Source organism: Epinephelus fuscoguttatus, linkage group LG1 (genome assembly GCF_011397635.1).
Source record: "Epinephelus fuscoguttatus linkage group LG1, E.fuscoguttatus.final_Chr_v1".
NCBI classification, from domain to species: domain Eukaryota; kingdom Metazoa; phylum Chordata; class Actinopteri; order Perciformes; family Serranidae; genus Epinephelus; species Epinephelus fuscoguttatus.
The window spans coordinates 9125006-9148123 of NC_064752.1; the positions used below are offsets into that span (position 1 = coordinate 9125006).

Sequence of the window (23118 nt, forward strand, 5' to 3'; positions counted from 1 at the left end):
TGTGTTTTCGAATGCAGACAAACGACACACACTGGCTGCTGATGTTCCAGACAGAAGAGTTTAAGTCTCTCAGAGTGCAGACTGCAGACAGTCTCAGATTCTGCTGAACCTTTCAGGTCTCTCTCCAGTAAATATGCCTCACACAGGTTCTTTAACAAAGAATTAACAGGTGGTTCCCTTTGTAAATAAATTTGCTCACAAATTGGACACTCACGTGTTTGCCTGTCTGACCACCATCTGTGCAGGCAGGCTTTACAGAAGCTGTGGCTACATGACAGAACGACAGGTTCTTTGAAGATGTCAAGACAAATAGAACAGGAGAGATCTTTTTCTGATTTGTGAGGCATTTTCTCTCTTAGTGAAGACAAAAACCCGCACACATAAAGCGCAGTTAGTTAGTTGTGGCTCCTTTCCCTCCTCTGCAAAGTTTCCAGAAACTTACTTTCAGTTTAGCTTGTGGCTCTGATGTTGAAATATAGTTTGTTTGCAGTAGATCCAAGTATCAGCCTTTCGGTATTCTGATGTTTCTTCCAGTAAGTGTCCTCTTTTCATGTAAGCAAGTCCATTGTTTTAGGGTGATGGTGAATCTCCTCATCTGTCTCACAGTGATCCAGTATTCTTTCCTGTAAGTGTTCTCTCTCAGGTGAAGATGTGATTTCCTTCTCAGCGTTTGTGTGTCCTCTCAGGGATATAAGTCAGATATTTGGGTGGAGCATTGTCTGATCCATTTTTCATTGGATGAAGTAGATGAGGTAGGATTCAGTGGGCCAGTCAGCAGCCAGGGCGCCACTGTTCAAATTGATAGGATATGCTCCAGTGAACCTGTTTCAGTTAAGTATGCGATTTGAATTTGAAATAATACAACACACTGGCGCCATCATATCGAGGGTTCTCAGTGGTTTGAAATGTCCAGAACGTTTGAGCTGTGTGATTTTTAGACTGATGAAATTTAGGAATTTACAGGAGGCGTACACTGACATTCTTTAATGTTTTTTATTTTATTTTCCGAATCAGGATAAACTGTTAAAACTGTTGAAAAGCAGACTATTCACTGCTTTTTGACTTTCAAATTTTGCCAGTGATACTTTAATTGTGGAAACCCTCTAACATTGCTGCTCACAGTATGAAAGTGAGTACACACCTTGAAAGCTTGTGAGGCATCAGGCAGTTTAAGTGGCTCTTGTTGGGTTTAAATTCACTCTGATCTGCAATATCCTGAAATTGTGACAACAGGTCCCCTGTGGGAACTCTGCTTTTAATGAGTATAGTAAGAAAGAAATGCATGACTTCTACTTAAACTACTGTTTAAGTATGTGTCAGGTTTTATTGTAAAGGAACTTTTATTTTAGAGACGTTGCAGATGTTGAGGTGCATCAAAGAGTTTTTTCTTTTTAATGTTACAGTGCAGCATATTATTATTTTTTTTGCACCTAAACTTCACTGTTTAAGCACATAGCAACTGTGTCATGATAAAACTTAATTTCACAACAGTTTGTAATCTTGAATTTGGATAATCTGTCCTGTGGCCTTTAAGAGCATGTGGTAATCAGGGTTAAGGAGTAGTGCAGATACATAGTTTGTGTCACAAATAACAGAAAATTTAAATACAAAATTTATTTATTTTGGTACAGAAAAGAAAAATGCCAAAAATACACCAAAAAAAAAAAAACAACGTAATCTTAAACTGATCAGTTTTCACAAGAGGACTAAACTTGTAATGTCTCCTCAGTTTATTAATATGAACACTGTTTAAACTGATCAAACTGGCCTATTGTAAATAACACTCATAGGATAAAAAATTTAATTGGTGATAGGGTCACTTTTCTGATGACCTTAAAATCCCGGTGAATGACCACAGTCAGCGCTGTGATGACCAACAAACCCAGGTACAGGTCACTGAAAGTTATTACTATTATTTGATGTATTTCGTATATTATTAGCCTGAAACACAGAACATCAATTATGTATTTTGTGTCGTCACTGCCAGAATTATCTTCAAACTAGTCATTTCTATTCATACATGTTACACTTTACTTTTACTTGTTGCTCTTATGTTAAAATTCAGTTTGTCCACAGTAGGTCCAGGTATCAGCCTTTCAGTATCCTAATGTTTTTTTCAGTAAGTGTCCTCTTTTCATGTAAGCAAATCTTTCGTTTTGGTGTGACGGTGATTCATATTGTCTGTCTCTCAGTGTTACATCTCAGTGATCCAGTATTCCCTCCTGTAACTGTTCTCTCAGTTGATGTTGTAGTTTTGTTTCAAACCAAATCTACCATTCATCTACCATTCTTTCACTGGATGAAGTAGATGATGGAGGATCCAGTGGGCCAATCAGCAACCAGGGCGCCACTTTTCAAACTGATAGGACATGCTCTAGTGAATTGAATTTGAAATAATACAAGACGTTGCTGAGCTCTGTCATTAAAGACTGACAAAATTCAGGGGATTTTCCAGAAGGAGGCGTATAATTACATTCTTCTGAGTTTGGTTACTTTTTTTGTTTTGTTCTTGCAAATCAGGGCCAGCTGTGTTGAAAAGCAGACTGTTCCCCACTTGTTAAATTTGTAGGTTTGGCTGTAATGCTGCAATTTTGGAGACTCATTAACGTTACTATACAGTACATAGGTTAGTGTCATGACAACCTGTGAGGCATGGGTCAGTAGAAGTGGGGTCTTGTTGGGTTATAAATCCACTTTGAGCTGAGGAGTCCTGAAAAGTCCTGGAGTTTGACATCAGGTCCCCTGTGGGAACTCAGCTTTTATTGAGTATTGTGAGAAAGAAATACAATTAACTCTTGGCAGGTTTTAACTTTTTTAGGATAACCTTCACTGTAATACTATTTAAACATGTTTTAAGCATGTTTTATTGTAAATAAGCTTCATTTTGTAGAGTTTACAGATACTCAGAGTACATCACAGAGTTTTGTCTTTTCTTTATTCTTTTTTTTTCTTCTTCTTTTTTTTTTTTTGAGCCGATTTGGTAAATTTTCCGACAACCTAAAATGAAACCACTTATCTAACTTACCGGTATGTGATACACTGCAGCATATTATCATTTTTTGGCATCCAAAATCAGCTTTGTAAGCACAAAGCACATGGCAAGTTGGCAACAGTGGGTAATCAGTCTTGAGTTTAGGTAATCTGTCCTGTGGTCTTTAGGAGCACATGATATGCAGTGTTAAGGAGTGCAGGATTACAGTTTGTGTCACAAATCACAGTAAATAAAAGTAAATAGAAACTATTTATTTTGTATGTATTTATTTGGGTACAGAAAAGTAAAATTCCCTATAATGCCGTACAGGTGGTTAATGTAGAAGGAGATTATAAAATTCACAAAATATAAAATACACAAAGTAATGTTATCTCTCAATTCAACAGCTGTTTTACAAGCATAAACTTGATATGAGATGAATAACTCACTATGAAATTCACATGTATAAAAAAAATTTCTCTATAGATGATTAATATAAACACTGTTTATACTGGTCAAACGTGATTACTGTAATTAACACTCAGACCATAAAAACATTTTAAATTGGTGAAACTCACTTTTCTGATGACCTTAAAATTCTTGTGAAGAGCCACAGTCAGCACTGACCAACTTCACCAGTGAAGCCTCTCAGGCACAATGCGATCAAAATTAATATCATTAGTGATATATTCCATATATTATCAGCCTACAGCACAGAAAATCAGCTACAGCCTTCCTTTGTATGAGTCTTACCAATACATGATCACCAGGCACAGATAATACACAAGGTGAACTGTTGCTAAAACCACCAAATTATTACAAAAATATCAAATGTATAAAAATACCCAGAACTTGTAAGAAATATTCAAACATGCAGATCAAGCTGAGTATGCAGACTCCTCTACCATCCTGCATAGAAGTATTTGTCCAGTCAGCTCTGTAATTAAAGTAATGTCAGCTGTCCTGAACAGCAGAAACAAACACGTGTATCAAACTTTAGCCACAGTTTTCCTGTCCCAAATGTCTTACATCTGAGACAATAGGCTTGTTCGAGATGAACTGCGCTTCGCCTGGAAAGTAGACGAGAGCAGGCGGCCGCAGCTGGGGGCGGTGACAAAAAGCTGCGGTGAAGTCGGACAGTTTCCCGACAGTTTCCAGCAGCCTTCAGTCCGTGCAGGAAGTCACAGACACACTTACATCTTGTCTGGAATGATGTCAATTCATTAAAAAAGTGATCAGACCCATATATCAGTTTGTTTTCACCATCAGTCACACAACATGTTTTCTGTTCACAGAATAAACCTTCAGGTCAGACAAATACAATCTTAATCTCTCAAATACAACAAAAATGAGTAGTTCATCTAAAACGTCATCTTGTTGAGTCGACATCTGAACCAATGAGCTGTTAGATCAGGTGAGAGCCAGGCGGTGCAGTCGGTGGAGAGCAACTGCAGCGCCTGGTTCTAAAAACTGCGGCCGCCTCGCTCTCGCGGTTTTATCGCCATCCACTTTTGTAATACGTCAGAGCAAGTCGGGATGAAGTCGGACACAAAACTAACAGGCATGCATTGTGTGCCGATCGCCGGTGATCGAATCTGCGCAGGACTGGCTCATCTCGAACGCACCTATTATCCCTCCACCCTCTTGATGGTTCCTTTAGTTCAGAGTCTCCCCCCGCCATCATGATCTGTTCCAGACACTATGACAGTTTCAAACATGTCTGATTTTCTCCTTAATACAAACAGGATGCACTAGTAGTTCATGGCATCATGGAGAGTCTGAGACAGAAGAAGAGCAATATCCCACTAGAGTGCCAGAGACCGAAGGCAGCAAACACACACACTTTATAACATACTAACTATATTATTAACCAGACCTCTGTTTGTTTTTACAATTTGATTGAGGAAAATAATTTTTTCATTAATTTTTTGTTTTGGTTTTTTTTCATGGTTGAGTTATTTTAATGAATTAGGTGGCTCACTGTATGTCTGATGTCTGACTCATCTATGTGGCTTGTGTAAAACCAATCTATCTTTCACCTGCTCTTTTTTTTAATACGTACATCATGCGTCACAACCACAGCTCAAAACGTAGCGTTATCTGCCTCTTATCTGTCCTGTGTTTTCATTGAATATCGTGATCATTTTAACCCAGTCTTGGATTACTCCAAGCAAAAAAATCTTGTAACCGGTACACCTGGTCTTAGATCAACTGAGTGGTTTATGCACCCTCATGTCAGCATGACCAAAGTCTGGGACAAAAAACCTCTTGTAATCTGAGCAGCACAGCAGCTCTTTAGATTTTGATAAATCTTACTTATCAGAAAAATTCTCATAATTTTGCTGCTAAATACTTGTTTACATTTCATGTTTGTTTTCTCTCTGCTGTTTTCTGCTGGAAATATCTGATGATCAGAGTTAATTTAAGCTTTACTGCATTATCTTAGTTTATCCTTGTATTTGTTCTTATGTTATATTATAGATTACCAAACTGTGTTTTTTGACATGTTTAGATTGATAATGTAGATAATATAGATAAATGATAATTATGTACTGTAGTCATCAGCATTCTCTTGAAACTAGCCACTTCTATTCATACATGTTTCACTTGCAGAGACTTAATCTTCAGTGGCATTTCATGACAAGTGTTAATGTATGGAAACAGCTGATCTGAGAAAGTGTGTGTGAAGGTGTGTAGGTGTGTGTCAGTATCAGGATCAAAGAATGACACTTTTCCTTCGTTCCAGTCCAGATGAACTCTAATCCTCTGTGGCTTCTTCTCCAAAAGGAGAATGGTGGATAATCCTGGTAGTGAGCGTACTGAATATTCACCTTTATAGCACCCTATCCTCCACAATCCAGATGTTGGCTCGCCCTTTCTCTTGAGAGACTCTGATGCCACACCCACTCTCCAGTGAGTACTGTCTCCAACCTCAACATCCCAGCTGTGAGTCCCAGAGTTAAAGCCCTCAGAGCCTAGGACACAGGGGTAGTTATCAAACCTCTCTTGGTTTTCAGGAAGCTTCTGTCTCTTTCCATGTCTCACACTGGTCAGATCTTCAGACAGGATGAGTTCTGGATGAGCAGTGTTTGGATCCAGAATCACAGGAGTGTAGGAGACCATCTTTTTCATCTTGTTCCAGATGTTGAAGGTCAGGTTGCCCAGGTGTTCGGCCTCGTCTATCAGAGCTCCTGAGGGCAGCTGTGGATCATCCAGCAGGGGGCGCTGCTGGACTCTTTCCACTGCAGCCTTGTAGTTCTGCAGGAATGAGACGTCTTCAGCTCCCAGCACCTCCTGTGTGGCTCTGACTGTGTCTGAAAGAGCTGCTATCTCTCTGCTCAGAGCCTCAGTCTTCTCCTTCATCATCTGACTCTTCTGCCCCTCTTCCTCCCTCAGAGCAGAGATCCTGGCCTCTTCTTCCTCTTGTAGAAACTGATGAAGCTTCTTAAACTGCTCCTTAATCAGCCTCTCTGTGTGTCGGGCCTGGACCTTAATGTGTTGTGCTGTTTGGTCACAGTTTCCTTTAACTTGTTCAAACAGCTTCAGTTTCTCCTGTAAGGTCTTCAGAGATTTCTGCAGCTCCGCTTTGTGATCCTGTGCAGCTTCATCGATGGGTCTAAATCTGTGGTTGTTGTGTGTTTTCGAATGCAGACAAACGACACACACTGGCTGCTGATGTTCCAGACAGAAGAGTTTGAGTTTCTCAGAGTGCAGACTGCAGAGAGTCACAGACCCTGGTGAACCTGTCTGATCTCTCTCCAGTAGGAGGGCCTCACACAGGTTTTTTAATACTAAGTTGCAGGGTGGATCGCATTGTGGAGATATTTTCTTACAAACTGGACATTCCTTTATTTGTTTCCCTTTCCACCATTTTTGCAGGCAGTCTTTGCAGAAGCTGTGGCTACATGACAGGAAAACAGGATCTCTAAAGATGTCATGGCAGACAGTGCAGGAGAGCTCTCTCTCAGATTGGAAAGACATTTTTTCTCTGAGTCAAGCTGAAAACACAACAGACAGAACAATATAACAGGAGGTTTGGTAAGTTGTAATTCCACTTTCTCCACTCCGTGCTATAAAGTTCCCTCAAACTTACTTTCACTTTGACTTGTGGCTTTAGTAAAGTTGAAATTCAGTGTCTGCAGTAGATAGAAGTGGCAGTCTTTAAGTATTCCAGTAGTCCCATCTTGTAACTGTCATTTATCATATTAAGGTGAGTCTTTTTTATCTTTCAGTATTTTTTATGTTCCTCTCAGAGCGGGAATAGATCTTGTTTCCTGGTTTGCTTGAGTGAGTCAGAGAAGGGGTGGAGCTTTGTCAGACCAGGGGTGTGTTTCATTTTGAAGGTTTTCCCTCTGCTCAGGGACTTTGGTTTTTTAACAACATGAATTCAAACAATATTGGAAATGAAGTCTGCATTTGCATTTTTAGGATCTTCCTTTTTAAAAGGCATAATGTAAAGTAATTTGTGTCTTAGGTGAGAGGCAACACATCAGATATCTTCCTAGTCTGTTATTGAGAGTCTCTTGCTTAGTTCTGGCGCCCAAGAGGATTACTGTGTTCTACAGGTATTTAAATTTACTTGAATCTGATCTGTATTTTAGCCGACCATTTTGGGTGCAAAATAAAAATAAAACATCAAAACAAAGTTGACTGCTCATGTACCACATACATTTATTACATTACGTTGTATTCGTTTAGTTGCCGTGTTTATCTAAAGCGACTTACAATAAGCCATGTGGATACAGCCCCAAAATAGCAGGAATTATCAGAGTACAGCAGTTTAATTAAATATGCTGAACTGCTTCAAGTGCTGCATTTAGAAATAATTAGCAATAAGATGAGTTTTCACACTGTGATGGAAGATGTTCCAACATTGTTGAGCCAGCACAGAAAATAGCTGATTTTTTTTTTTTTTTTTTTTTTAAAGAGAGCGACTAAGACCTCTTACAAAAAATCATAAATGACCCAGCTCCAGGCAAGGCCTTTATTTGAACAGGCTAGTAAAAAAAAACAAAAAAAACAATGCGTATCCCGCATGGAGCAGCCACCAGGAGCCGGTACAAGGTGCAGAGGAGTGTTGTAGTGTGGGAGAACCTTAGTAGGCTAAAGATCAGCTGGGCTGCTGCATTCTGGGTAAGCTGTAGAGGGTTGGATGGTGTGTCCATTTCCTGTAAAAGATAAATTATCTGCAGCAAGTTTCAAATCTAAGTTCAATTTGATAGTGTACTGAAATGAACTGAAACTAAAAGCTGCCTGAAAGAACAGAATCATTCTACAAATATATGATATGATTTTGTAAATTGTTTACAGTCACATAGAATATATGATTTGTAGTTGATCTGCTAAAACAAGCCAAACTAGAGTTATGGTCCTTACAATAATATAACACAACCTCCTCTTTGCAGTTGTAAGTTTCAGCGTTATGTTTTGGTTTTGCTTTTGTACGTTTTAAAGGCAATAAAGACTACAGTGCTTAAAAAAAGGAAAGAAACAGAAACAATAAATCAGTTTCATAATTTCCAGGGATATCACTTGTTGGAAATATCCAGAAAGTTTGAGCTGTGTGATTAAAGACTGAGGGAATACAGGGGATTTTCCAGAAGGAGGCGTGTAATGACACGGTGGTTTCTTTATTTTACACATTGAGACCAATTTTTTTTGAGAAGCAGACTGTTCACCACAGTACATAAGTCAGTATACGTTATATATAAAAATGAACTAAAAGTGAAACTTATCTTTACTCACTTTGAAGCCAGACTGATACTGAGGTTTTTAAGCAAAACTGCATGTTTGGAGGCACTGAGAATATGACTGGATAAGTGAGACTTAGATTATACTGCATGAGTTGTGTGAGAGTTCGTAAACACATGTTTTGATATAGTTTTGCTTTTAAAAATTGTCCCTAATCAATCAATATGTTTGCTGTTTTCTGTGAAGGGATGAAAGGAAACAAAGTTTTCTTCCTGAATTCAAACCAGCACAGCATGACTAATATACACAAATGATCATTTTGTGGGTGAAGTATTCCTTTAAGGAGAGTGTGTAAACAGTGTTAAGGAGTAGCACAGTCATATAGTTTGTGTCATAAATCACACAGAAAACTGCAATTAAAAATGTATTTATTTTGGCACACAAAAGTAAAATGCACTTCTATGTAATACAGGTGGTTAGTGTAGATGAAGATAATGTACAATACAGCCAAAGTAACGTAATGTCCAAACTTTCCAGTTTTTACAACCACAGTAAATGTGACAGACTATGAATATGAACACTGTTTACACTGGGCCAAGCCAGCCATGAGTATAATTTCAGAAACATTTTCATACATCAACAACAAGAAATCTTGTACATGACACCTCACCTCAAAGTATTTCTAATGAAAAGCCAATAGTTAGAATTACTTTTGTTTTTGGCAGTAAATATCAGTGTGACTTATTACTTCAAATTTCTTAAATAGTTACAGAGCCATTTGTGAGTCAGACTATTAAAGCCATAATATTATTTCATAAACCAATTGGATAATTTTAATAGCAAACCTTAAGTAATCTCTGACTTTCAGAGATCACAAGATTTGATCTTTTGTCATGTCATATTACAGATTATGTATGTATGTATTGTTTTTCTATATGCCTAGATGGATAATGTAGATAATATAGATCAGTATAATCATGTACTCTATGTAGTCATCAGAATCATCTTTAAATTAGCCACTTATATTGATGGCAAACCTGTTAGATTGTTACGGAGATGGGACTGATATTATCTTTAGTGGCACATCATTCCAAGTGTTAATGTATGGAAACAGCCGATCTGAGAAAGTGTGTGTGAAGGTGTGTAGGTGTGTGTCAGTATCAGGATCAAAGAATGACACTTTTCCTTTGTTCCAGTCCAGATGAACTCTAATCCTCTGTGGCTTTTTCTCCAAAAGGAGAATGATGGATAATCCTGGTAGTGAGCGTACTGAGTATTCACCTTTATAGAACCCTATTCTCCAGAATTCAGAGTTTTTATTTCCCTTTCTTTTGAGAGAATCTGCTGCCACACCCACTCTCCAGTGAGTATTGTCTCCAACCTCAACATCCCAGCTGTGAGTTCCCGAGTTAAAACCTTCAGAGCCCAGAATAGAGTGAAGGGAATCAAACCTCTCTGGATTGTCAGGAAGCTGCTGTTTCTCTCCACATCTCACACTGGTCAGATCTTCAGACAGGATGAGTTCTGGATGAGCAGTGTTTGGATCCAGAATCACAGGAGTGTAGGAGACCATGTCCTTCACCTTGTTCCAGATGTTGAAGGTCAGGTTACCCAGATGTTTGGCCTCATCTATCAGAGCTCCTGAGACCAGCTGTGGATCATCCAGCAGGGGGCGCTGCTGGACTGTTTCCACTGCAGCCTTGTAGTTCTGCAGGAATGAGACGTCTTCAGCTCTCAGCTCCTCCTCTGTGGCTCTGACCGTGTCTGAAAGAGCTGCTATCTCTCTGTTCAGAGCCTCAGTCTTCTCCTTTATCATCTGACTCTTCTGCCTCTCTTCCTCCCTCAGAGCAGAGATCCTGGCCTCCTCTTCCTCTTGTAGAAACTGGTGAAGCTTCTTAAACTGCTCCTTAATCAGCCTCACTGTGTGTCGGGTCTGAACCTTAATGTGTTCTGCTGTTTGGTCACAGTTTCCTTTAACTTGTTCAAACAGCTTCAGTTTCTCCTGTAAGGTCTTCAGGGATTTCTGCAGCCCCTCTTTGTGATCCTGTGCAGCTTCATCGATGGGTCTGAATCTGTGGTTGTTGTGCATTTTGGATTCTTGACAAACAACACACACTGGCTGCTGATGGTCCAGACAAAAAAGTTTGAGCTTCTCTGAGTGCAGACTGCAGATAGTACCTGAATCTCTCTGATTTCTCTCCAGTAAAAATGCCTCACACAGGTTCTTCAGTACCAAACTAACAGGTGGTTCACTCTGTGAAGATATTTGCTCACAAATTGGACACTTGCGTGTTTGCTTCGTTCTCCACCAGTTCTTCAGACAGTCTTTACAGAAGCTGTGGCTACACGACAGAACGACAGGTTCTTTAAAAATGTCAAGGCAAATAGAACAGGAGAGATCTTTTTCTGATTGGTGAGCCATTTTCTCTCTTTGTGAGCTGTAAACACCCACACATAAAACACAGTCAGACAGCTGTGGCTCCTTTCCTTCCTCTGCACAAACTTACTTTCACTTTGAGTGGTAACTCAGTTTGTCAGCAGTAGGTCAAAGTATCTGCCTTTGCATATTCCAGTGTTTCTTCCTGTAAGTGTCCTCTTTTAATGTAAGCCAGTCCATTTTTTTAGTGTGGTGATAAATCTTACTCTGTCTGTCTCTTAGCGTGTGTAGACCAGTGTACTCTGTTTCCGGTTTTTGTTGAGTGAACCCGCCAACATGAGTCAGTCTATGCAAACTGGCTAAACCAGCATTTGTCATGACATGTTCCGTCAAATTAGCCTGCATCAACAACTTGTGCTGACAACAGACGTCACAGTGCTAAATTCATGTTGCATTGGTAATAAGCAATATGTCAACTGTGATTAGTTAAATATTCTGTTAATATGCAGATTAATGAAGTCACAAGTGTCAGACAGGCTTGTGCAATTTACTGCCAAGCCCAGGTAGGTGTGGGCAACATGGAGGAGGTCAAATTTCAATAGAGGTGGGAGGGGGAGAGCTGTACATATGGTGTTTGTTTACTTCAAAGCTCTTGAGAAGATGATGAAAGAGGTGTCCGTACTGGCTGTAAGCGTCATTTTGGGGTGAACTTTACCTGACGCAGTGTGTCTGTTGAATCAGAACATAGCCTGACTTTGACCCCTCCTCCCTCCCTCTCTCTCCTTTCCCCTCTTGCCCCCTCTTTAGCGGATAGCATTGGCCACGGTGCTTGCTGGCTAAAGCACTGTACAGTATTTTTTTATAGTAATGTCCAAAGTGCGAGGGGGCATAATGACAATTAAGTGCCGCAGCATGTGCACAGACAACCGTCACTTTTCCAGACATCCTCCAAAGAAACAAGGCTAGAAGTTGCAAATGATAGAAATAGCAATTGCTTGTTTATCAGTTAAAAAGACTAACACATACATTAGACCAACACTTGTCATTATTAGCGAGTGTACATACGAAACATTACTCTACAAGTCAAGTTACACAATCCTCAACAACTCTAATAAACGATTAATTGTTTAGTAATCAAGCAAAACCGCTGATCACTCTTTGGTTGCAGCTTCACACAGAAACTGTCTTTGTCTGGCTATGGTCACATTCATGAGGCCAGTTGCATAAAGAAAATTTAAACAGTTTAACCTGACTATCAGAACCAACTGCAAGGCTTTGACTGATCAGGTTCACTGAGGGCTAGCTTTCTGTATCTTATTGTTTTTTTGTTTGTTTTTTAATGAGATCTCATCTCAGTTTGAGTCTAAAAGGTACTTTACTTGTTGCAGTAGATAAAGCTGTGAAAACATGTTTAGACTATCATTAATTGACATTACAACTCTTAAATACACCTCCTGCAGCTCACTGATGTATTGAAACTCAACTATGAGCTGTGTTCAATTGAGAAAAAAAAAAAAGTGCAATTTGGGGAGGACACATCACATATCTGCTAGTCTTCTGCTTCGCTTAGGCCACCAAGAGTACTACTGTGTTCTCAAGGTATATTAGTCGACTTGAATCTTATCTGTATTTAAAGCCACCATTGTGGGTGCAAAATACAGAACATCCACATATACTACATAAATAAATGTATCACATTACATTATATTTGTTTAACTGCCGTGTTTATCTAAAGACTTACAATAAGCTATGTGGGTACAGCCCAAAAATAGCAAGAATTATCAGAGTACATTAGTTTAATTAAATATGCTGAACTGCTTCAAGTGCTGCATTCAGAGACAATTAGCAGTACATAAAGTGTTTTATTTTTGTTTTGTTTTTTACTGTTTTTGTTGTTGTTGTGAGTATGGGCCAAGGTGCAGTCTGAGCAGATGAGTTTTCAGTTTGTGATGGAAGATGTTCATACATTGTTGAGCCAGCACAGAAAACAGTTGTGATTTAAAAAAAAAAAAAAAAAAAAAAAAAAAAGAGGCGTAGAGGAAGACCTCTTGCAAAAAAAGACAAAAATGATAAAGCTCCAGGCACTCAAGATTGGTGGTGGTTGGTGATGGTTCAAAAATATGAAAGACCTTTATTTCAACAAGCTAGAGACGTTAAAAATACACCAATGTGTGGATCAGCCACCAGGAGCCAGTACAAGATGCAAGGGAGTATTGTAGTGTGGAAGAACCTGAGAAGGTTAAAGACAAGCTGTGTTGGTGCATTCTGGGTGAGTTGTAGAGGTTGGATGGCACATAAAGGCACGTCTACCAGGAGCAAGTTGCAGTAGGTCAGGTGCGGTGCTCAGCCCTGTAGTTGTTAGTTAAGTCTGATTGTGTATATCAGGGTGTGGCTTCAGCTGAAGTGTGTGCCGTTAAAATGTAATTGCATGTCAAAGCTGCAGCGGCTGCAGAGATACCATGAGATGACAAGAGGTGATATTTGTAAGCTTGGCTTGCTTGTGTTTTTCTCCTACAGGTTTCTAATGCTGATGGAGATAATGTTAAGGGAGTTGAAGAAAGATTCAGTTATCTATCAAACGTTTTAGTAACGCTCATTTAACAAAGACATCTGCAACGAAAACATTCTGCAGTGACTCACCATCTGTATACCACAATGTGTACATGTTTGATCATGCCCTGTAAAGGAACTCCCAGTCTCTGCAGCAAGAAATGTTTTTCCACATTACTACTCAAAGTCATAGCACACCATTCTTTATGTATCCTGCCATCGTTGTATTTTTTTTTAGCATCGTAATATGCGAGGAAGAGAGCCAACATAATAACTTGCATTAAAAAAAAAAGCAGAGTACTTCTTCACATTGATGCAATAAACCTGTAAATCCAACATTGCCCTAAACAGCCTGCACCCAGTGTTGCTCCCAGTGGCCCAATAAAACCAGACATATTAATAAGATACCTTGGTAATCAGTCAACAGAAATGACTGCTGACAAATTTTATGTCACGATACATATTGTCTTACTGCCCAACCCTATCATAGAAATCTTTAACTGTGCTTTTCCACCGTCACAGAGACCTTCACTGGTAAAATCTTCAGTGGGAGGTGGTTCTCGGTGTAAATGTACGGTAACAGGGTGTCAGCGAAGGTGTGTGTGAAGGTGTGTATGTGTGTGTTAGTATCAAGATCAGAGAATGACAATTTTCCTCTCTCAAAGTCCAGATAAACTCTGACCCTCTGGAGCTTCTTTTTCAGTGGCAGATCTTTTTCTCAATCTAGTGAGGAGAACCCTGTGAGTTTTCCATCGGAGAACAAAATTCTCCACAATCCAGACTGTAGGCGTCCCTTCATCTGGATGTATTCTGCCAACATGCCCAGTTCCCAGTCCTTGTTGTCCCCGACCTCAACGTCCCAACTGTGAGTCCCGGAGTTAAATCCTTCAGAGCCGAGGATGGAACAAGTGAATTTGGTCCTTTCTGGGTTTTTTGGAAGGTGTCGTCGCTCTCCACATCTCACACTGGTCAGATCTTCAGAGACAACAAGTTCTGGGTCCGCTGTGTTTGGATCCAGAATCACAGGTGTGTAGGAGACCATCTCCCTCATGTTGTTCCAGATGTTTGGCCTCGTCTATCAGAGCTCCTGAGACCAGCTGTGGATCATCCAGCAGGGGGCGCTGCTGGACTGTTTCCACTGCAGCCTTGTAGTTCTGCAGGAATGAGACGTCTTCAGCTCTCAGCTCCTCCTCTGTGGCTCTGATTGTGTCTGAAAGAGCGTCTATCTCTGTGTTCAGAGCCTCAATCTTCTCCTTCATCATGTGACTCTTCTGCTCTACTTCCTCCCTCAGAGCAGAGATCCTGGCCTCCTCTTCCTCTTGTAGAAACTGGTGAAGTTTCTTAAACTGCTCCTTAATCAGCCTCACTGTGTCTAGGGCCTGGACCTTAATGTGTTCTGTCATTTGATCACAGTTTCCTTTAACTTGTTCAAACAGCTTCAGTTTCTCCTGTAAGGTCTTCAGAGATTTATGTAGCTTCTCTTTGTGATCCTGTGCAGCTTCATTGATGGGTCTGAATCTGTGGTTGTTGTGCATTTTGGATTCTTGACAAACAACACACACTGGCTGCTGATGGTCCAGACAGAAGAGTTTGAGCTTCTCTGAGTGCAGACTGCAGATAGTCCCTGAATCTCTCTGATTTCTCTCCAGTAAAAACACCTCACACAGGTTCTTCAGTACCAAACTAACAGGTGGTTCACTCTGTAAAGATATTTGCTCACAAATTGGACACTCGTGTGTTTGCTTCGTTCTCCACCAGTTCTTCAGACAGTCCTTACAGAAGTTGTGGCTACACGACAGAACGACAGGTTCTTTAAAAATGTCAAGGCAAATAGAACAGGAGAGATTTTTTTCTGATTGGTGAGCCATTTTCTCTCTTTGTGAGCTGTAAACACCCACACATAAAACACAGTCAGACAGCTGTGGCTCCTTTCCTTCCTCTGCAAAGTTCTCTAAACTTACTTTCACTTTGAGTGGTGACTCCGTTTGTCAGTAGGAGGTCAAAGTATCTGCCTTTGAGTATTCCAGTGTTTCTTCCTGTAAGTGTCCTCTTTTAATGTAAGCCAGTCCATTTTTTAGTGTGGTGATAAATCTTACTCTGTCTGTCTCTTAGCGCTTGTCTCCTCTCAGTAGACCAGTGTACTCTGTTTCCGGTTTTTGTTGAGTGAGCCCGACAACATAAATCAGTCTGTGCAAACTGGCTAAACCAGCATTTGTCATGACACGTTCTGGCAAATTAGCCTGCATCAACAACTTGTGCTGACAACAGACGTCACAGTGCTAAATTCATGTTGCATTGGTAATAAGCAATATGTCAACTGTGATTAGTTAGATATTCAGTTTATAAATAGGCTATTGAAGCCACATGCGTGTGCAATTGACTGCCAAGCCCAGGTCGGTGTGGGCAACATGAAGGTGATCAAATTTAAATAGAGGTGGGAGAGCTGTACATGTGTTTGTTTACTTCAGAGTTCATGAGAAGATGATGAAAGGGCATCAGGCACTTTGCTCTTGTTGGTTTCAGAAGAAACTTTGGCCTGGGAAGTCCCGCTAAAGTGCTGGGACCAGATGCATTACACTTTTTACATTCATACACAGGGCTCTGTTTTGTACATCTCAATCATATTGAAATTATGGGAGTTTCACTCCTGCAGTTAGCATAGCCCCATCTGTGACTTCAGCACTCAAAAACTTTGCTCCAATACCATTCTCTCTCCTTAGGGGTAAAATCCTAATGTCATTCTTCTTACCTGTTATTCATCAGCAGGTTGTAACTTCCATGCTATGTTTGTGTTTCCACAGATGTTCACTGTTTTCCCAAAGTGCTGAACTGTTTGCCAGGGGTGGAACCAACATTTAAATACAGCATTCCCACAGAAGGCAGCTCTGCTCCTCCACTGACTGCAGCAGCCATTCCACCCAGGGGCAGTGACAGGTACAGTTATATCCAATAAAATTTTACTTTATTATCCTACCAGGGAAATGTATTTGTGAATTATTTTAGTCATCTAGATAGAATACACAGAGGCAATATGTGGCAGTATGTGGAAATGTTGGTCTTAAACTTTGGTCTTCCCTCGGGCAAAGGTTTTATTATTAGTAAACCTATGTGAGACCTAAGAAATACTTTTGAAGATACAATGCGCTGCTCAATGAGAAAACACATTCACTTTTACACTGCGATTTGTGTAAAAAAAAAAAAATCCTGTGTGACCGAATCACAGAGTAACATGCTAAGGGCACAAATGGGGTTGCAGTTTAGCAATAAATGGATGTAGACATCTCTGTAGTCATGTGTAGCGTGCATCATTTACCTGGCCCCTGATCAGGTGTATTATATTTTTATTTTAGGGAAGAAATCTACTGGCAGATTTTTACTTAAGTGAAAGTAAAGTTTGTAGAATGTGATTTCAGCACAGTCACTGACAGAAATGAGGTTTAGGAAAATAAAGACTGAAGTCAATCCTCTTAATTCCAGTTAAGTTTAATTATCAAATGTACATCGTCTCAGGGTTTAGTTTCACATGAAAACACCCATTCCCTAATACAAAATGAGAAGTTTTTCCCCCCCATACAAAAATCCTCTCCTCCCTTAAGTATCAAAAGAAGCAGTGATTAGGCAACAACATCCAGGTAAGATGTAAAGACAGATCTGATTTTTAATCACAATATTGTAGTTTTAATCAGTGAAAGACTTTTCAAAGTACAGTCAAACACATACACTGGTAGAGAGGTGCTGAAGATGATAGACTTTGATTAATATCAACATCAAATCTGAACCCTCGTCATCCAGCATCTACAAGACTGTCATTTCTACTCTGTTCAAGCAGACGAGAAGTACATCAGAACTGAGCCACAAAGTTAAGTCAGATCTGTTCGTGTGAAAAAAAATACAGCTGAAGGAATAACAGAAACAGCAATAAACCCAAACCTCTAGCACATAATTAAGTAGTCTGTTGTACAGTGCAGGAAACAGTAGTGGGAAGGCAGCTTTAACAGACATTGATTCGTTATGGCAACATTTAGTACTCAAGGGATTCTAGAACGTAGAAATCAAAAATAAACATCAGTAGTCACAGTTTGACACTTCCTGTTGGAGCGAGTGCGGCCCATCCACACTTTAAAAAAACCTCATACTGCCAATTTAACCAAACAAAGAGCTCCAGTTTTCTTCTTTCAATTGAGATGTTAAAGCGATAGTTCTGATTTTCTGAAGTGGGGTTCTATGACATACTTATCCATAGTCAGTGTATTACCTACTGTAGATGTCTGACCCCAGTTTGGAGATGCAGGCAGGAGTGCCACAATGGAGGCTTAGCAATGTATTGCCATGGATGCCACCTAAAAAAATATTCAATATCTGTCCAAGTGTATGCTATATTGAGAATATCGTCGCCGCTTTACCTTTCCTTCCGACAGCCCTTTCTGATGAGTAACTAAAACCTTTAACTCTCCTCTTTTCAAAGCCACCAGACACCATTGAGAAAAATACTTTAACTCACAGAACACAGGAGCTGTTGGTCTACCACTCTTGTGATTGGTTACACTTTTTTGTGTTACTGTGTGACTTTTGTGAATCCAAACTAACCCTTTAAAATACAGAAGTCACACAGTAACAAAAACAAACTACCAATCAAGGCAGCAAGTACTGTTTTGGTCAAAGGAGTCTGGTGGCTTTGAAGAGAGCGATCTAACGGTTTCAGTTCCCCGTTTGAAAGGGCTGTCTAATGTTAAGGTAAAGCAATGAAAACACTGTAAATATAGCATACACTTAAACTGACTTTTGTTTTTTTGTAGGTGGCAAAAATATGTTTTGCTGAGCTTCCGTGGTGGTACTCCTGCGTGCTTCTTCAAACTGGGGGCATGCTGACCACCATCTACTGTAAGTTATACACTCAGTATGGATAGGTGCCTCAGTCCAAATTTAGTTTTGGAAACAGAGGTGCAGGTACACCGAGCTGTTGTGTTGTGACATTCTCACCAACTAAATGTCAAGCAATCATTAATTTACTGGTCAAGTATAAAAACTATCGTCAAGTGCAAAATTTGTCAATTGGCAATTCCAGGGCAGCAAAAATCAACTGAGATCCCTCTTTCCCAATCAAATTATTCTGCCTGTTTTCTTTACAGCTCCAGTTTTAGGTCAGATTATGGCATCTTTTACTATTTTGCGTCCCTGATTCACTGCAGAAAGTGTGTCCAACTAACAGAGTACAGAGTCTCCATTCATGGATGTGTTGATTTTCTCTTCCCTTAAAAATTTCAGTTTTTTGTTAGTGTTATAATTTTCTGAAACTTTTTTCCCCCCTTTTTAAGGGCTGTTTGGCAAATTGAAAAACAAATGAATCAGTTCTCTCAGGGCTGAAAATCCTTTTTACTCGTGATTTGAACTGAACACATCTGAAAGCAAAATGTACACACAGAACTTTTAGATGCAACTTATTTACTGGACAATCATTTACAGTGTAACTTATGTGTCCATCTCTAACAGGGATGCAAAATGGTGCAGTAGGAATGACGGCAGGTTTCTTGGTGTCTCATGGGACGGTGACGTGGAAGGGGGAGCCCGGGATGTGGTCATCGCCCCACTTAACCACCAGGATGTAGTTGCCCCGCTCTCTCAGCATATAGCTGACATTGTACTGCAGATTGCCCAAGTGTTTGACCAGAACCTCCTCACAGGGGACCTGAGGACCGTGCACACCCACCAGGAGCATGTTCTTACCTGGGAAGTTGAAAGGAAGACATGTGAGTGAAGTATCAAAACATCAATTTATTTCAAAGTGATGATAGATGAAAGAAAAACAATCTGTCATAACTATCAAAATATAATATTACTCAACAACTTAATTGTTGAGATCTGAGGATGCATGGACATCACAAGACTGATTTACATCTGTGTATTTGCATCATTTTACAACAGAGTCTGCATTTGTGTCCTGTGATCCCCTGACCAATCATGTTGCTGCCCTAATGGATTCTATTTGTTTATAAACTGAAGGCAAATCCTTCCTTCTCCACAAAGAAACATGTCATGAGTCATGCATGCACAATTTATCATTACAGGTCAACCGTTAGAGCATGTTGTGGGTGGAGTTTTCCTTACCAGCTTTGCTGCAGTCGACAGAGAAGTTGCTCCTCTGGCCCACAAAGGCCTTACTGAGGCCGGGGCCTCGGCTCTGCACCTTGCTGGCATCAGAGTCACCCAGCCAGGGCATGGAGCTTTGGACAAAACTGCTGCTGGATGCTCTTACTGCTGGATCCACAGTCAGGGTTGACGTCTCACTGGCGTTGGTCACATTCACCAGCCGAGGACCTAAGAGAGGGAAAAGAGTCAGGTATGATCAGGTATGATTATTGTGGAAGCCTGAAAAGCTTTTTCAAAATGTTTTGGAGAGCAAACAAAACAAAAAGGTAAAAGTTGCTCCTCAAAAACAGGACGAGCTACTGCCCTCCTGCATTTTCCAGAATGCCAACTGACAAGCCACAGTGAACCTACCACACTTAATTGCATCTAGGCTGTTTTTTGTTTGTTTGTTTTTCTCAGTACATGGAGAACAAACAAGGACACCAAAGGGGTCACCAAATACGTAGCTTTCAACTCTGTGTCACTGTCGTCCTTCCATTTGTTGAAGACCATGAGATGGGGTTGAAAGCTAAAAACAAACTTTAATCAGGCAGATCATTGAGGGTTTTTTGACGCAAATTTGGTATTATACTAAATGGTAACATTTACAATTTACATTTGAGAAAAGTTAAACACTAGCTCTAGATAGGGCCATCTGCGTTGTTGCTTTGGCCACTGTCGTTAGAAGCCCCTCCGCAACGAGCAGCATTGGAAAAATGCTGGGTTTTTTTTGTTTTGTTTTTTCAATAACGTGAAATTGCTTATTCAGTGTTTTTATCGGTTTACATCACAGTCTGTTTGTTTTGTAGAGGAGGAGGCCTCTGCTGGTAATTCAGCTCCCAGTAAAAACCTCCTGAACAATTAACACTGGAGGAATTCTAACCAGGAGAAACTTCAGTTGATTGCCAGCTGCAATCCTCACTGCTAGATGCCACTACATCCCCTTAAATCTTGCACACTGGACCTTTAAAGTCACTCAATTTATTTTTGTATTTTAGCCAGATTAGATATTTTTCTGTTTTTAAAATGTATTGGAGTGAGTATAAATATTTTATGATTGAGTAGCTAACCATGGTAAAGAAAAATGCACCAAACAACTAAACATACATAAATCACTAACAGCTGTTTTGTTGTTAAAGTGGCAGAGTACAGGAAAGTTTAACAAGGAGATGTTCATCACTTTACCTGTGACTTTGGCCTTGAATGGACTACCATTAATATGGTTCGGTCCTCCATATTTGATGCTGATCATATAGTTTCCAGGTGCCATGGGAGTGTACTGCACCTTGTAGCCCTCTGGAACCTCCTTGCAGTCCATCTTTACCTTGGATGGACCCTCAATAGTCACAGCCAGGGCGCCGGGGCCCGCCTTAGTGTTATTAATGATGAACTCTGACTGGCTACCTGCAGGATTTAAAGGGAAAAAACAGCAGCGTTTGTCACAGTGTTATCCTTTTGTTAAACAAAAAAAATTGACAAATGTATAATTTTGGCCTTTAATTAAAGTATTCTTATTGTGTTATTGTTATTCTTATTATTAACAGACAGACAGGTGACCCACCTGTTGTGCCTCTCTCCAATCCAGCTCCATACGCTGAGACCAGACCGGGCTCTCCTGTCTGTCCTGGTTCCCCAACTCGGACCTGGAAAGGACTTCCTGGAATGTGAGAGCCGTTAAACTTGACATCGATGTTGTGTACACCATTCTCCCTGGGGATGAACCGGATAGCGTACTTGTCTAGAGAAGAGGACAGGGGGATTTAGTTACCAGCAGCCCCAATATCTGACTTCTTTAGACCTCTATAAGTCATTAAATGTTGCCCTGGAAACACATTAAAAACACACAGAGACCTCTTTCCAGCTCAGTGACGACACACTCCTCCAGAGCTCCAGAGGGGCTGTGGACTTTGGCCTCCAGCTTGCCCTGTGCTCCGTTTGTACACACTGCAAAGGATGCTGGGTGATTCACCTTCAGACCAGACTCCTACCAAGGTCGGACACACACAGTGTGCAGGGATGGACAGATGAACAGGGAAGACATTAAGGTAACACTTCAAAACACACACACACACACACACACACACACACACACACACACATCCAACGGCATACTCACTTTTCAGTAGCGGAGTAAAGTACTACAAACAAAATAATGTTTTCACTCCATGTATTCTATTGACTGTCTTCTAGTCTTACCTGAGCTCCTGTTGGTATGGCGTAAGCAGACAGAGGCAGACAGCCACAGTGTTAAAAAGTAGAGTTACACACATTGACACTACAGTGTTACAGTACAGTCTTTACAGTGTTGTAAACATTATCAGATTTACTGAGTACTTCCTTGGAGTTAAAAAAAAAAAAAATCTCATTTTAAATTTGTTAAGAACTGCGGCTAAGATATGCACTGAGTGGGACATTTTATAGTGTTACTCATTAGTGCTCTCTGGTGGACAAACTATGTAACAGGGACACTTTTTAAATTACCTCAAACTTTTCTTAGGCATTTCTGTCCCGACATCTTTTTACCTACAAGCAGACGTATATGCCTTTGCTGATTCTACAGTGATGAGCTAAGTTTGACCAATTGGCTCTAATTGATGCATTTCATAAACACATTAACTGGCTGGACAAAACTTATGGAAACTTGTGTCACAGTTTGGGTATCGTTTGAAATCTCTCTGTGGTAGTGCCCACATCAAAACAGTAGTTTAATTCCACACCTTACCGATACTAACTGTTATTATTATTACATTTTCAAATCAAATTTTACATGCACTACTATGTATACTAATGCTGGACAAATCAAAGTACCTCACTGTGTTGACTGTTGACTGTACTATACGACTCAGATTTACCTAACACGAGTGTTACAGACTGAGCAGAGCAGAGATTTGTCTACAGCTACAGACAAACACACTAGTCTCTAAAAGTACAGCAGGAGTTCGCTGTGGCCTGCCTCTGTCTGCCGTAGCTAAGCAACCAGGGAGCTGATGATGATGATGATGCTGTTAAAAGCCTTTAAATGAAACACAAGAGAAACACCAGCAGTTCCACACCAGACAGTAGAGGGATGACCAGAGCCAGGCAAAACGTTCCAGAGAGGGAAGATTTCCTGATATAAATTTGAGGATAAATCCTAATGTCCGCCAGTACCACCATCACAACAAAACTTGAATAGTATCTAAACTCATCAGTTTGTGTCAAGGAAATCTGTCCAAAATGAAACAGTTTAATAAGAGCCTAAACATTAATCTAGTAGTTGACTTTAGTGATCTGCAGCAACTATAATAATTGATTAATTGTCAGCAAAAATGCTGATCACTCTTTGGTCCTCCTTCTCAAATGTGAGGATTTTCTGCCTTTTTGTATACTACATGATTGTTAATTGATTACCTTTTGGTTTTAA

General features: G+C 40.1%; 3 protein-coding genes across 6 annotated transcripts in view; all 3 read right to left on the reverse strand.

The window, feature by feature from the left end:
* Positions 1-15722, reverse strand: part of LOC125889151 (nuclear factor 7, brain) — a 30076-nt gene extending 14354 nt beyond the window's left edge. Inside the window, exons 1-2 of one of the 3 annotated variants that reach the window (XM_049576903.1) lie at positions 7065-7374; positions 6461-6969 (exon numbers count right to left, since the gene is read on the reverse strand). In XM_049576903.1, coding sequence (XP_049432860.1) covers positions 6461-6952 — 492 coding nt within the window. In that variant the 5' untranslated portion in view covers positions 6953-6969; positions 7065-7374. Of the gene's footprint in view, positions 1-6460; positions 6970-7064; positions 7375-14974 lie in introns of those variants that run through there. The other 2 variants (XM_049576922.1, XM_049576912.1) reach the window with 2 other exon arrangements.
* LOC125889167 (zinc-binding protein A33-like) lies at positions 9139-11795 on the reverse strand. Its single transcript, XM_049576934.1, has one exon. The coding sequence runs from the start codon at positions 11082-11084 to the stop codon at positions 9711-9713; it is 1374 nt and encodes a 457-aa protein (XP_049432891.1). The 5' UTR covers positions 11085-11795; the 3' UTR covers positions 9139-9710.
* A 1334-nt stretch (positions 15723-17056) lies between the features above and the next one.
* Positions 17057-23118, reverse strand: part of LOC125894403 (filamin-B) — an 89907-nt gene continuing 83845 nt past the window's right edge. For both annotated transcript variants that reach the window (XM_049585766.1, XM_049585757.1), the window contains 5 exons: positions 21567-21699; positions 21277-21453; positions 20901-21119; positions 19695-19904; positions 17057-19313 (listed from right to left, as the gene is read on the reverse strand). In XM_049585766.1, coding sequence (XP_049441723.1) covers positions 19126-19313; positions 19695-19904; positions 20901-21119; positions 21277-21453; positions 21567-21699 — 927 coding nt within the window. In that variant the 3' untranslated portion in view covers positions 17057-19125. The remainder of the gene's footprint in view (positions 19314-19694; positions 19905-20900; positions 21120-21276; positions 21454-21566; positions 21700-23118) is intronic.

Coding starts and splice junctions, on each gene's coding strand:
- LOC125889167 (XM_049576934.1), bottom strand. CDS start 11,084: ATGGCTCACCAATCAGAAAAAGATCTCTCCTGTTCTATTTGCCTTGAC.